The sequence below is a fragment of the Danio rerio genome, chromosome 24 (genome assembly GCF_052040795.2).
Source record: "Danio rerio strain M-AB ecotype USA chromosome 24, GRCz13ab, whole genome shotgun sequence".
NCBI classification, from domain to species: Eukaryota; Metazoa; Chordata; class Actinopteri; order Cypriniformes; family Danionidae; genus Danio; species Danio rerio.
In genome coordinates, this window is record NC_141044.1 from 38,624,594 (window position 1) to 38,639,845 (window position 15,252).

The window sequence follows — 15,252 nt, forward strand, 5'->3', positions numbered from 1 at the left end:
ATTTTTTATGTGCAGAAATATGGTCATTGTTTAAACTGTAGTAACAATACATTTGTTTTAGAGGATAAATTGTTTTAGATATGAGCTTTGTTGTTTTATGTTAATGTCTGTGCCCTTTAAAATCTGACAATAGGATTTAAAGCAGAACTTAGTTTGGCACAAACCCAGCGGTGTAAAGTGGCAAATTAAAAACACTCAGATTACTCTAAATGAGTAGTTTTTCTCAGGAATTGTACACTTGAAACATGAGTTGTTGCTGCTTTTTCAAACTACTTATTTAAAATAAGCTGAAACAACAATTCTTGAGATTCTTTTTGGGGGATAACTTCATTGTTTTATCCACTTCAATTTGTTAGTTGTGTACTTTTCCTTTCACTGGAGTACATTTTAAGAACTGTATCAGTACTTTTACTCCTATTTTCCTTCAATTAGCAGTCACTACTTTATTTTTTATTCTTTTTTATATTTGATTGGCTACGTAGAATAATAAGTCCAATGATTCCCAAATAATCAAATTGCGCAAACATGTAATGACCGAGAGACTGTTTAGATGATGAAGTTATCAACTGTATATGGTAGGTTTGGGCGGTATCCAAATACCACCCAGATACCGTCAAACTTCCTCCCTATTTTACCTCAGTATACAGTTTTGACCGTGAAAAAAATGATGGCGTTAGGCTCAGACAGCATCACCAAACGTTAGGCTAGTGCCTACCGTAAACGCCACCATAGGTTTGAGGTATATCCATCTCTCGCGGTCATCTTTTTTTCATCACAATTTGCAAATTGCCTCTTCCCCATTAAATGAATTATATTTAATCCTTGTCTCCTATTGACCTTATTCTAAAATGCAGAAGTGCGCCTGTTTTTGCGATTGTCTTAGAACTTCCGATTCAGTCGCCTATGGGAGAAATGACTAAGAATAATAACCGGCAGAAAACGGTCAAACTACTTGTTCTAAAAACAAATGTTTGCATGACTATATAGACTAAGTAGAATAATATAACAAGAAAATATCAAATTGCAACATTAAGCAGCGTAATGAGCAGTTTTTAATGTCTAAAAATGAATGGAAGTGAATGAGACCGGAAGTCTCGAGCCAAAAAGATTCAAATGGCAGCGCCCACTTGTCGGCGGAGAATAAGGTCAATATAAGTGCATTGTTTTGTATGATGGTATAATGGTATTGAAACTGATACCGTTGCTATTTTTTAGATCCAACGGTATATCATATTACCGCCCGAGCCTATGAGGACTAAAATCACCAAATAGCCTTAAACAATCACTAAATTCCCTACAGAATATTACGTTTACACACACACACACACACACACACACACACACACATGCACAAATACAATGTAAACGCATCAATCTTTCACATTTTAATAATCAATACACACTTTTAAAAGGCCTACTTTTTACGTATACTTTGAGTAATATTAACAACAGATACTTTTACTCTACTTACACTACATTTTAGGGCAATAAGTAATGGTACTTTTACTTGTGTATGATTGTTCTGTACTCTTTTCACCACTGCACAAAACACTAATTTTAATGAGTGGAAACTTTGTGGTAAGAAAATTTGGGTTAATAATCCAACAAATCTTTAGTGCTACCACTTTTGTTGTGCTAAACAAATCATCTGGCCTTAATCACTAAATTCCCTACAGAATATTACGTTTTCACACACACATGCACAAATGCAATGTAAACGCATCACATCGTAATACTCACTACTCTGATTTAAAAGGCCCACTTTTTACTTATTCTTTGAGTAATATTAACAACATATACTTTTACTCTACTTACACTAAATTTTAGGGCAAGTAATGATACTTTTACTTGTGTAAAATTGTTCAGTACTCTTTTCACCACTGCTCAAAACTCTAATTTTAGTGAGTGGAAACTTTGTGGTAAGAAAATTATGTCAATAATACAAAAAATCTTAAGTGCCACCAATTTTGTTGTGCTAAATAAAATTACCAAATGACCTTAATCACTAAATTCCCTACAGAATATTACGTTTTCACAAACACACACACACACGCACAAATGCAATGTAAAACGCATCACATCGTAATACTCACAACTCCCATTTAAAAGGCCTACTTTTTACAACATATACTTTTACTCTACTTGAACTACAATTTTTGGGGCAGATAATGGTACGGTTACTTCAATTACATTTTTCTGTATTCTTTCCAAGCACAATTTTATTGGGTGGAAACTTTGTGGCAAGACAATTGGAGTTAATAATACAACAAATCCTTTGTGCCACCACTTTTGTTGTGTAATACAAATCACCAAATGGCCTTATACAATCCCTAAATTCCCTACAGAATATTACGTTTTCACACACACATGGACAAATACAATGCAAACGCATCAATCTTTCACATCGTATTACTTACAATTCACTTTTTTACGCACAACTTTAATGAGCGGAAACTTTGTGGCAAGAAAAGTAGGGTTAATAATCCGCCAAATCATGTGTGCCACCACTTGTAAGATTGTTTTGTATATATTCTTATGCAATACATTTCTATCTGTTCAATATTGGATTATAAACAGCACTGCACAACATGTATAACAAAATAACCTAATGAAATAAACCGAATTAAGTCCGTTTTAAATCACTGCCAATTAAAAGATGAACCCCATTCCTTATGAATTCCCAGAACATCCTCTCCTCACTTCAATAATGAGCTGAGTTCCTCAAAGGAAAAGCCACATCTCTTATATAAGGCTGCCTTAAAATCCCTCCAGGATGACAAATCTTCCTCCCTAATAATTTCTCATGACTTTAATAAGCTTAAACACAGCAGACATTAGCGTTGTGCTTAAATAGCAGATTCATCTAAATTTAGCAGGAAAGATAAACAGTTTAGTGAGATGCTGGAATGAAGGGGGAGGGAAAGCAGCAGCCAACAAAATCAGTGTCAACAAAAGCCATCAACCCAAAACATGTTTCAAGACCCCTAAAACGCATGCAATCACATTTTTCACACATCCAGAGGGTATCAGCCGCTATTACGCACAACGCGCAGTTAATCTTCACACATATTTGGGGATGAGATGGAATGAATTAGAGTACGCAATGGCTGACTGCTTAGTGAACATACATACAGGCCATGCACTGTCAAAACCTGAGAAAGCAGCCTGTCAGCGGACATCCCAGCACGTATCCATCCTAAATTATTCGACAAACATTTAGAGAAAACGCCCAAAGAATGAAAGCATACGCCAAAAAGCGTTTAATATAATTTTTAAGGGGTGCACCATCGGGGGAAACGCCATAGCTGCCACAGGAAAAGCCCCTCCGTTGGATAGAACGCAGCCATAATGTGAGTGGCATTGGGAATGCATGGATTAAAACGGCCCGATTGTGATGTTTTAGGCTAAATGCATTGATTGAAGCTCGGATAAAGCGCTGGTTTTCTTTGTAAGCGGCCGGCGGATGGTAATAGCAGCGGTGTACCTGTAGGCGCGCTCTCCCCGCACTGTGTTCTTTCTGTAGGGAATGATGTTGGTGCCGTTGTTGTCCGGAATGATGTCGTTGTTGTTCTCTCCATTGGGGGACAGAGCTTGGGTCGGACCGGGCATTTGGCTCTGTGAAATACTCGAAAGGACGAGGAAAGGGACGTCGGGGCTGTTCCCTGCCGTCTGCCTGCTTGTTCTCAGTGTAAATCCCGAGTAAATGTATGTGTGTGTGTTTGTGTGTGTATGAATGTGTCTTCCGCTCGACAGCGACCTCTCAGGTGAGTCGTGGAATTGCAGTCATGTGACTTTGGGAGGGGTGCTTCACATTTCAGCCTCCTAAGTACATCATTTGAAGTTTTATATGATTCTTCGTTGTAATTTGGTTTAACCTTTCTGGTTTGACATGGGCAACTGGATTAAACAATGGATTTCGTTGTATATATTTGTCGAGACAATTTGGAGTACATCTGAACAACAAAAATGATTACCTGACTGAAAATTCTTTACTTATTTTACTAAAATGTTTCATTTATAAATGAAAAAAAAAAACAGCTCCTCAATTTGACTCTGTCAATTTTGCCTCCTATATAAAGGCTTTGAAAATAATGTAGGATTTGTTTAATGAACATGATTTTGTTTAAGCCCTTACAAAGTTACTTTTTGATGTTTGCACTGTGTGTTGATTATTTTGTTAAGTTATTTTATACATTATGATATGATATATATTTTTTTTATTTTATGGCTTAGCATTTGATTCATGGCATACTGGACGTTTCTCAGTCAGTCTGAAAGGTTACATTAGCATTGAGTTTGGCCTAAATTGTTTTGTTTTTGACATGTGATAAATGTATATTTATGAACGTAGTACACCTCAAAGGCCTCAAGTGTTTCCTCTTAAAGTAGGGTTGGGCATCTAAGCTATAATGCCGATCCGATACGCATCTCGATACAAAGAATACGATCCGATATATTAGCGATACATTTGTGACATATTGCGATGCAACACGATACGATTCACACCCATATCACGATACGATGCGATAATTCAGCACTAACTAATTAGATCAAGTTTATGAGATGATGTGAAAGAGGATGCTGTGCCATTGAATGAGTTTGATTATTTATTAACCAAGCAAAACCAAGACTTTTTTTTACAAACTGGCTTTTCTGTCAGAGCCAGAGTGTCAGTTTACAGTAGAGGGCCATTTTAGAACATATAGCACATATTATTTAAGTATTTTCAAGATAAACAGAATGTATAAGTGCAATATATATTAAAAAAATATGTATATATTTGCACTCTTTCAACACAAATAAATTTAGCATTGCACAACAAGAATTGTGATTTAACTTTTCAACTATGAAAACAAGTTTTACAAAGATATATTTTGCCACTGAATATTCAAAACTTAAGGTGGTGATCTAGCAGTGTTATGCTGCTTTGAAACATCACTGTCACTGTAAACAACAGGCTAATAAAAATATAACAAACCAGCAATCTTCTTGCTGTGAGGTGGTCAAACTACCCACTGTGCCACCGTGACACCCAATTATTTTTATCATTATTATTATTAATATTATTATTATTATAATTAAATAAAAATTAACAGGAGGAGGTGTTTAAAACCTTCGTTCTTCGTGACACTAGGCTGAATATCTTTGCAGATGAACAATGCAATAGCATTCGTTATTGGCGTAGAGTGAGCAGAACTGTTGCGCATGGAAAAAAAAAAACTTGCAATGCTTTTCTCACCACTTTTGGAGCTGGTTGAAGCAGTGCGAAAGCCAGGCATGCAGAAACACTGGAAGATGCTTTCACAACAACACCGTGGCGCCGCTTCAAGTGAGATATCAGATTAGTCATACTGCCCGCGTATTTTACAGATGCGCGGCACATTTTGCAAATTGCATCTGTCCTGTCATGTCGTCCATCCTTAAATCCATAATGTTGCTTGCCATACTTTAGATTTAAAACTCAGTGGGGAATAAAATGTTTGTTTTGCTTCTCGCGCTTTCTGAGGGCGCTCCACTAGCTTCATCCGCACACCTGATACACTGAGTTGTAGTGTGTGCACATCCGCAAATCCGTTGCTAAGGCTTACTTTATGTAGGTCGATTAAATTATGCGCCAAAAACAGGTTGACAACACTTGTTAATAAATAAAAAATACATTCTATATTAAAAATATAAGCTGTATCTCGGAAAAATCGATGCATCTCGCAAAAACCGATGCATCTCGATTTGCTTCCAAAATTTCATTCATCCTCTGCTGCTCAACCGATGCACTCGCATCGTGAACGCGCATAACCGCGTATCGATACATATCGGTTAATCTTCCCATCCCTATCTTAAAGGGATAGTTTACCCAAGAATGAAAATTACCTCATCATTTATTCTCCCTCATGTCCTTCTAAACCTTTACGAGTTTCTTCTGTTCAACACAAAAGATGATATTTTGAAGTATGTTGGTTGTTGGCACCTATCAACTTCCCTAGTTTTAGTTTCTTACTATGGAAGTTTTTTCGTGTTTAACAAAAGAAATGTTTTTTTTTATATTGTCTTAAATCTTAAATCTATTGTCGTTAAATCTTCTATTGTCAAATATTGCCTTTATGAATTGTAACCTCAGTTTTCTGACCTAAGCTGACAGGAGTGGCACCCGGTGTGGTCTTCTGCTGCTGTAGCCCATCTGCCTCAAGGTTGGACGTGTTGTGCACGATGCTCTTCTGCAGACCTCGGTTGTAACAAGTGGTTTACTGTAAGTTACTGTTGCCTTTCTATCAGCTGGAACCAGTCTGGCCATTCTTCTCTGACCTCTGGCATCAACAAAGCATTTGTGCCCACAGAACTGCCACTTACTAGATATTTTCTCTTTTTCATCACACAGTTGCTGCCATGTGATTGGCTGATTAGAAACTTGCGTTTACAAGTGGCCTGTTAGATTACATACATAATAAGGTCATTGTGACTTCTCACAGTTCGGACTTTTCTTTTAATGCTGAATTTTTAACACAATTCTGGACATTTAAGTGAACAAGAGAGTCATAATTATTTAGAAGAGCAATTGCGATGTAGCATAAATAACTAAACGTTTTCTTGAATATGTGTACGTTTCTTGAGAGTCACAATTCTAACGTTATATTTCAAGTCACCATAAACCGGAAGTTGCTGAGAGACTTTTATTTCAGTATGTTAACAGTTAATGTACGTTCAACTGAAACGGAATTGAGCAAGGGGGCGGAGCTTTCTTTTTGCACATCATTCCATTATTGCAAACTACTGGTAAGAAGGGCAAGGTTAAGAATATTGTGGCTGAAGCGTCAAACTGATGCCATAAGAGAAGCACCGCCACACCAAACACAAAGACATTCTCAGACATTGAAGAATAACAAAACCATATTTTGGTGGATTAACTTAGCTCAGAATAGTAGTTCACCTAAAAAATAACAATGTACGCTAGCAAAATAAACACTTTAAACTCACAATTAAGGGTGCGGGGTGTGAGGGTGTATGTAAATTATCTCTGAATTCTGAAGTAAAGTTAAAGTTGTTTTAGAACTCAAAAGTCAAAACTGTGAAACAAAAAGTCATAATTACCTTGTTTAGTCTGTGACACAAGATTCCATACATACTAGCTATTATCTCATGCAGAGGGGAAAAAAAGTGAGCTAAAAGTTCAGAAATATGTAAAGTGTTGATGCAGACATTCCATTAAACTGCTTATCTGGCCCGCTACATTTTGATGAATCTACTTTTTGCTCGCAACTAATGTATGAAATGAATTCAGCGTCATGTTTAAAAGTTATTATCGTCCTTATAGGAAGACCAAATACAATTGATTAGAATTAAACATTCATAAAAACAAATCTTCAGCATATTATAATGATTCTTGAAAATGACGCAACAAAGACTGGGGTAATAATGATACAATAAAATTCACCTTTGCATAACAGGAATGAATAAAAATTTTACAAATATTGAAATAGAAAATAGTATTTTAAATGATATAAATACACTCACCGGCCACTTTATTAGGTACACCCGTCCAACTGCTTGTTAATGCAAATTTATAATCTGCCAATTACATGGCAGCAACTCAGTGCATTTAGCTATGTAGACATCAAGAAGATATGCTGCAGTTTAAACCGAGCATCTAAATGAAGAGGAAAGGGGATTTAAGTGACTTTGAACGTGGCATTGTTGTTGCTGCCAGATGGGCTGGTCTAAGACTCTAAGTATTTCAGAAACTGCTAATCTACTGTGATTTTTACGCACAACCATCTCCAGAGTTTACAGTGAATGGTCTGAAAAAGGCAAAATATCCAGTGAGCGGCAGTTCTGTGGGCACAAATGCCGTGTTGATGCCAGAGGTCAGAGGAGAATGGCCAGACATGTTCCAGCTGATAGAAAGGCAACAGTAACTCAAATAACCACTCGTTAAAATTGAGGTCTGCAGAACAGCATCTCTGAACACACAACACGTCCAACCTTGAGGCAGATGGGCTACAGCAGCAGAAGACCACACCGGGTGCCACTCCTGTCAGCTAAGAACAGGAAACTGAGGCTACAATTCCCACAGGCTCACCAATATTGAACTAAAGAAGATTGGAGAAATGTTGCCTGCTCTGATGAGTCTTGATTTCTGCTGCGACATTCAGATAGTAGGGTCAGAATTTGGCGTCAACAACGTGAAAGCATGGATCTATCCTGCCTTGTATCAATGGTTAAAGCTGGTGGTGGTGGTGTAATGAATCATCTCAGACTGGTTTCTTGAACATGACAATGAGTTCACTGTACTCAAATGGCCTCCACAGTCACCTGAATTCAATCCAATAGAGCCCCTTTGGGATGTGGTGGAACGGGAGATTCGCATCATGGATGTGCAGCCGACAATTTGGCTGTAACTGCATTATGCTATTATGTCAACATGGAGCAAATCTCTGAGGAATATTTCCAGTACCTTGTTGAATCTATGCCTTGAAGGATTAAAGCAGGTCTAAAGGCAAAAGAGAGTCCAACCCAATACTAGTAAGGTGTACTTAATAAAGTGGCCGGTGAGTGTATATTTAAGAATATTACACATTTTTTTGCATTTCTGATAAACATAAAAACAGGTCTGGTCAGCAAAAGAAGATTTTTTTAAGAAGAAAAAATATCACTAACTCCAAACTATAAATCTCAAGCCAAACATGAATATGTAATGCTTTATAAATTCTAGATATGTGGGTATTTATGTGACGTGCCAGCCAGGGGCTCATTTTTCTTCACTGCACTGCAAAGAAGGCCGTGATTTAATTCATTATATACACACACAATACACCATGTTTAAACAAGGCTCTTGTGAATGTATTTAGTGTGACATCTTTACAACCCAGTCTCACTCCAACCAATCAAACCTGTTTTTTTAGAGTCAAAACAAAGAGATAAATGATCTGAAATCGGTCCACCAGGTCATGACATTAGTGAGGTTATTTATGCTTTCCTCCTGCTTCAATAAAACACAACTAATGGTTCAATTTACAGCCTGTTTAAGCTCTAGAAAAGATCTTATTGTGGTAAAAAAAAAGGTTGATGTTTTATATTATAGCTATAATTAGCATCGCATTTGACGTTATTTAAGATAATCTTTAGCTAAAAGGTATTTACTCCAACATATCCGACATTAAAATGCTGTCATATTCAAGCTAATCATTAAGAAACTTTACTGAAGACTGAAGAAACATAAGCAATATACATATGCAGCATCAATAAATCAATCGGCTGATAATGCAATTGATTACTGTATTAATTAATAGTTCATAAAGAGTTCAGAGTATTCCACAACGTTTTGAACTACAGGCTTTAAAGTACACATGAAATCAAAACTAGGCTCATTGATTTTGTTAGCTCACATTGCTAGCTTTGTGGTGAACACTTCATCTGTGCATGCCATTAAGAAAAAAATTGAAATCTGAAAATGCACTACCTGTTTGTTTTCAGTTAAATTTTGAGATTAGGTCAGTCTGAGGTGCTGGGCTAACATACTTAACCACGCCCCTCCAGCTGTCAGTTTTGACGACAAATAGTAATGGTGAGGATGAGGTGTCTGTTAGGTTGTAATAACTCTCCCCAACGCCTTTTCCCAATCCTTCTGTATGAAATACGCCTACGTTACCATATCCAATCGCTCGTGGTAGAAAAAAAAAAAACAAGCCACACTTACTGTTTTCTCATTTAATATTCTGTCTCTCTAGGAACTGCTTCACAATACAAGAAATATTTCCAGTCCATGCAGACCTTTTAAAGCCTTTTTTGGCAAAGTTGTACTCTGCAGATCAATTTTAAAAAATGCAAATAAAGAAACTGCACTATAACCTTTGTTGTGAATTAAGGGTGGGCGATGACGACTAATTTGGCATCATATGATGTCTAATGTGACATATCACAATGGACGATGGCATCGTCATCATAGGAGGCAGTGAATGAATTATTTATGAATTGTTATTTAATTCACAATGAATTAATTATTTGTAGCCTACCGTTTTAACTACCTGACCCACATGGTCTTTGTTTTACCCATAACCAAACCAGATTACCACCTGTCAATCACTTTTCCCGCAAGACTCTAGCATGAATAGGTAGAGTGTTCTGTGTCGTTATAATGGCGTCGACAAACTTGGTTGTTAAAAAAGGTGCCCAACCAACAGTCTCTAAGGTTTTCGATGAAATTAATAAGTACAAGCGTGAAAGTGAAAGATTGAAGCAGTGTACAGACACTAACACGTTACCTGATAGATTCAAAAGACCAAAGAGTCATTAGATAGAGACAAGATTAATTAAATATCACGTTTAACAACTATAGTGAGACGCAATCCAGCAGTGCATCCTTGATAAACGAGTATGCTGCAGCACATGACAGAATGTGTGTGTGTGTGTTTTGTTCTAAAATGCCATTTTTAAAGTAAGATGTATTCGTGTAAATGGGGCCTAAGTGTGTATTTTCGTGAGCGGGTTGCTGCTGCGAGAGGGGCAGGGTCGCTATCATGGCATGGTGTCTATCGGCCATCACCGATGAACGATGGCATTGCTATAGACCCAACCCTATTGTATACATATTAAATTAAATCTGATTTAATGCTGATTATAAACATGATACAGAGGTGTAAAACCCGATGTCATATTGAAACTAACTATATTAAACTTTAAACATGATCATTATTCAAGTGTATGATACAGTACCTGGGTGAAGCCATTAATCTCCAAATATTTGGCCAGTTAATCAGCATATGTACATATATGCTGTAAACGTATGAATTAGCAAAATAAAAATAATAATAATTAAAATAATAATTAAATGAATGTAAATTACAAATCATGCGACTTGTTGATCATGTCACTCGTATTATTGCTGTGCAAAATGATAATACATATAGCATGAACAAAGAATATTATTGTTTCATATTATTGTTTATTTGATGGCGTCACAAAAACACTGGTAATACTTTTTCATGATTTATACGAGTGCAATATTACTTCCCATCATGGGGATGCAGACAGAATGATGAATAACAGCAAGTTGCAATCTTGAATAGTACAAGGTTTACATTTTGCAGTTTATTTAACAATATCTTTTTATTTTTACGTTGGACCTGTTATCATTCGTTTTTGAAAAGTGGTTTATATTTTATCAATATTTATTTAATATTTCTACATTTTGATTTAAACAGTTGCTCTAAATAGAGTAAGAAAAATGATCGCATATGAATGAGTAGATTTCATAGTAAATTAAGGAATAAATACATTTTCCTTTACATGGTCAAATATATAAACTAAGAATGGACCTGGTACTATAACCTCTATATACTGGTAAAGTCAGAAATATTTGCCTCCCTTTGAATTTTTTTCTCTTTTTTAAATATTTCCCAAATGATGTTTAACGGAGCAAGGAAATTTTCACAGTATGTCTGATGATATTTTTTCTAATGGAGAAAGTCTGATTTGTTTTATTTTGGCTAGATTAAAAGCAGTTTTTAATTTTTTAAACACCATTTTAGGACAAAATTATTAGCCCATTTAGGTTAATTTTTTTTCGAGTCTACAGAACTTTTTTTTAGTCTACAGAACAAACCATCGTTATACAATAACTTGCCTAACTACGTTAACCTGCCTTATTAACCTAATTAACATAGTTAAGCATTTAAATGTCACTTTAAGCTGTATGGAAGTGTCTTGAAAAATATCAAGTCAAATATTATTTACTGTCATCATGGCAAAGATAACATAAAACGGTTATTAGAGAAGAGTTATTAAAACTATTATGTTTAGAAATGTGTTGAAAAAAATCTCTCCATTAAACAGAAAACGAGGGGAAAAAAACAGGGGGGCTAATAATTCTGACTACAACTGTATATCCTTATCAGGATATGAGAAGACTTATATCAGGATTTTTGTCAAATCGCCCAACTCATAGCACAGATTACAGAACAATTTTAGAAACCCTGGATCATCCTGGAAAAATATCAACAGGTTTTATCATATATGATATTGTTATATTATAAATTATCTAATACTAAGACGCTCTGAAATGCACCTATGTTTTTAAAATAAATATTTCATATAATCTTGAATAGAACAATCCAGAATGTAAAGCACTAACCCAGAGATCTCCGACCTTTGGACCTGATTTATACAAGTTTCTAAAGCAGCACTAAAAATGTTAAACCATGTGGTCATTAAAGGGATAGTGACCCAAACATGAGTATTTACTCAACCTCAAGTTGTTCCAAACCTTTATGAGTTTCTGTATTGTCAAACATAAACGATGATATTTTGAAGAAAGCTGAAAACCTGTAACCATCGACTTCAATAGTAGCAAAAACAAATACTATGCAAGTCAATGGATGCAGGTTTCTGACTTTTTTTTTCAAAATATCTTCTTTTGTGTTCAACAGATGAAAGAAACTCATAAAGCTTTAAAACGATGAATTGATGAATAAATGATGATAGTATTTTTATTTTTGTGGGAACTTAGCTTTAAGCTGGTTGGGTTGCAGATTACTGCATTTCAATGGCACCAGTCAGTTCAATTGCCTTTTGTTGGCTTGTTTCTCATCAAGTATTTGCTGGCACTTTTAAAATTTATACAAATATATGCTCAACACGAACATTAACGTGAGGTATTTTGTCTACACCTTGCTTATCACCAAACCCCATTCAATCAATTTCCCCAAGGAGCAGGAAGTGTGTTTATCAAATTAACAACTTAATAAAATCTTAAAAGGAACCAAACGGTTAAACAAAAACAAAACAGCACAAATAGGTGTCAGTGATATTATACATTTATTAATTACGCCATCAGAAAAGACAGAATGTGACAGTTAGGGTTAATGAAAGAACAGCTGCTGCTACGCTAACAAGCTAAACAGCCTTCATGATATTTGAACTTAACGGTTAAATCAAACAAAATTCAATGATTTCCTACAGGCTCAGTCCTGCCCCTGCAAATCCTAAACTCTCCAAATAAGAGATCACATTAACAGTTTAAAGACAGCGCCTGATATAAGCTCGACTCACCCGTGAACTCAACTGCAAATCCGACCAAACCAGCTGCGCGTCTCCGTTCGCACCCCACCCTCCAGCGCCCTGGAGAACCAGCTCTCTTGCAGCCTGTCCAGTGGTTGCTGCCGATTGGCTGACGCTCTGTCAATATATCCACTGATTGGCCGATAGCTGGTAGGCCGTTGTTTTTCTCATAGGGTTCTCCGGTTATTGGTTGACGACAGTAACGGATGTTGTCTTTCTCGGCCAATAGGAACGCAGTGCGCTGCTCGTTGAATAGATGCTTCGAAGTTTCTGATGGTCTATGATTTCATGTATCAAAGGGAAACAAGCGACGCGATATTTATCACGACCGGAAACATGTTTGGATGAGAGATAAAAGGCTAAATTTAAAAGAGGAGTCTGCCTTTGTTTCATTGTAAGAGCTCTTGCTTTTGAATATGGTAAGCAGACTGCCTGTGAAATCAATATTTATAACAAAATAATGGCCCAAAGCCAGGGTGTGATTTACAGGAGGGTTTGGGGGAATTGACCCCACTAATGAATACTTGATCCCCCCCTGAAGGACATCAAGCGGGTCAGCCCTTTAATAGTAAGAACTAGCTTTCTCTGATCTCTGATCTATATCTTAAATAGCAATAATTAAAAATGCATGATATAAATATACATTTGACCCCCCTATTACGGTCCATACCATTTTGAATGCACAATCACGCCTATCAGTGCTAGGGAAAATATTATTCAACAGTCTGAAACTGGCAGCTGTAGAGCACCAATAGGCATCTTGAGTATGCACAAAACACGTTTCTGGTAAAATAGATGTTTACATTTGCATGTAGCCTAAATAAAGTAAAAAAATTGACATAAATTGTATAGTTTGCCTTGACCTACAGTCACTAAATATGCCTCAAAACACTGAAAACATGTACATTCATTCGTTCATTCATTTTCTTGTCGGCTTAGTCCCTTTATTAATCCGTGGTCGCCACAGCAGAATGAACCGCCAACTTATCCAGCAAGTTTTTACGCAGCGGATGCCCTTCCAGCCACAACCCATCTCTGGGAAACATCCACACACACTCTCATACACTACGGACAATTTAGCCTACCCAATTCACCTGTACTGCATGTCTTTGGACTGTTGGGGAAACCGGAGCACCCGGAGGAAACCCACACGAATGCAGTGAGAACATGCAAACTCCACACAGAAACGCCAACTGACCCGAGGCTTGAACCAGCGACCTTCTTGCTGTGAGGCGACAGCACTACCTACTGCGCCACTGCTTCGCTGAAAACATGTACATTTTACTAATAAATGAAATGTAATTGAAATAAATTCATACATTTGATTTACTGAAGCATGTAATACCAAACTACTACTGAAAAAGTTGACCCCCCCAGTTGTCAATGTATAATTCGCACACTGCCTAAAGCAGCTGAATAATCAATATTATTAACAAAATAAATATGAATAAAAAATAATAGTCTGCCTATATCAGAAATGCTAAAATGAAACGCATGATTAGTTATTAATAAATACAATTTAACAAAACAATTGTGCAAAAAATATATATTAAGGTGTTTTAAGCTAAATAAATAATAAACAAACAGGTATTATATTTTATTTGTTATATTTAGTATTTTTGATAAAGTCATGTTGTTGTCATTTCTAAAATAAAAAATAAAAAACTACAAAATCTGAAACACAAATATATATTAAAAACAAATATCTAAAAATATAATTACTATTTTTAATAACTAATATTTGTATTTTTAGTAATGATAATTTATATAATGAATAATGACATTATTAATATTCAGTATTATTAACGAAACAAATATTAATAAAATTCAATAACAGTCAAAAATAGGTTAGAAAATGTCTGAATATATATAAGGCCAATTTGTATTTGTATTAATAATAAAAAAAATATTAATCAACATGATATTTGTGGTAAGCATGTATTGACCTTATTACAACCATTACAATATGCTGTGTTCTAGTAAAATCCAATGATCAAAAACACGCTCAACACTTACATCTAGTGGCTAGTTATGTATATTGCATCAAGATTTTAAAAATCTTTGTAATAAGCTCGTGCAAAATACAGACACAGACAGCTCAGATTTTATTAAATAACATTAAAGTACGAACACTTGATGTTACTTGTACAACATAATGTTTTTATTTTTATTTTTTATTTAGTACCATGCAAAACGACAGAAAAG

General features: G+C 35.8%; 1 protein-coding gene and 1 long non-coding RNA gene across 13 annotated transcripts in view; one reads left to right on the top strand and one right to left on the bottom strand.

Annotated features, from left to right (window-relative positions):
• mapre2 (microtubule-associated protein, RP/EB family, member 2) overlaps positions 1–13,100 on the bottom strand; it is a 30,411-nt gene extending 17,311 nt beyond the window's left edge. For 6 of the 12 annotated variants that reach the window (XR_015524501.1, XR_015524500.1, XR_015524499.1 and 3 more), the window contains exon 1: positions 13,039–13,100. Coding sequence is in view for 1 of the 12 variants with exons in the window: in NM_001109702.2 (NP_001103172.2) it covers positions 3,485–3,609 (125 nt within the window). In the remaining 11 variants the exon portion in view is untranslated. 12 annotated transcript variants of the gene reach the window in all.
• On the top strand, positions 3,749–10,122 carry LOC147838090 (uncharacterized). The gene is made up of 3 exons (XR_015525422.1): positions 3,749–4,385; positions 5,841–6,138; positions 8,041–10,122. It is a non-coding gene; the product is annotated as an uncharacterized LOC147838090 (long non-coding RNA).
• Positions 13,101–15,252: the final 2,152 nt, after the last annotated feature.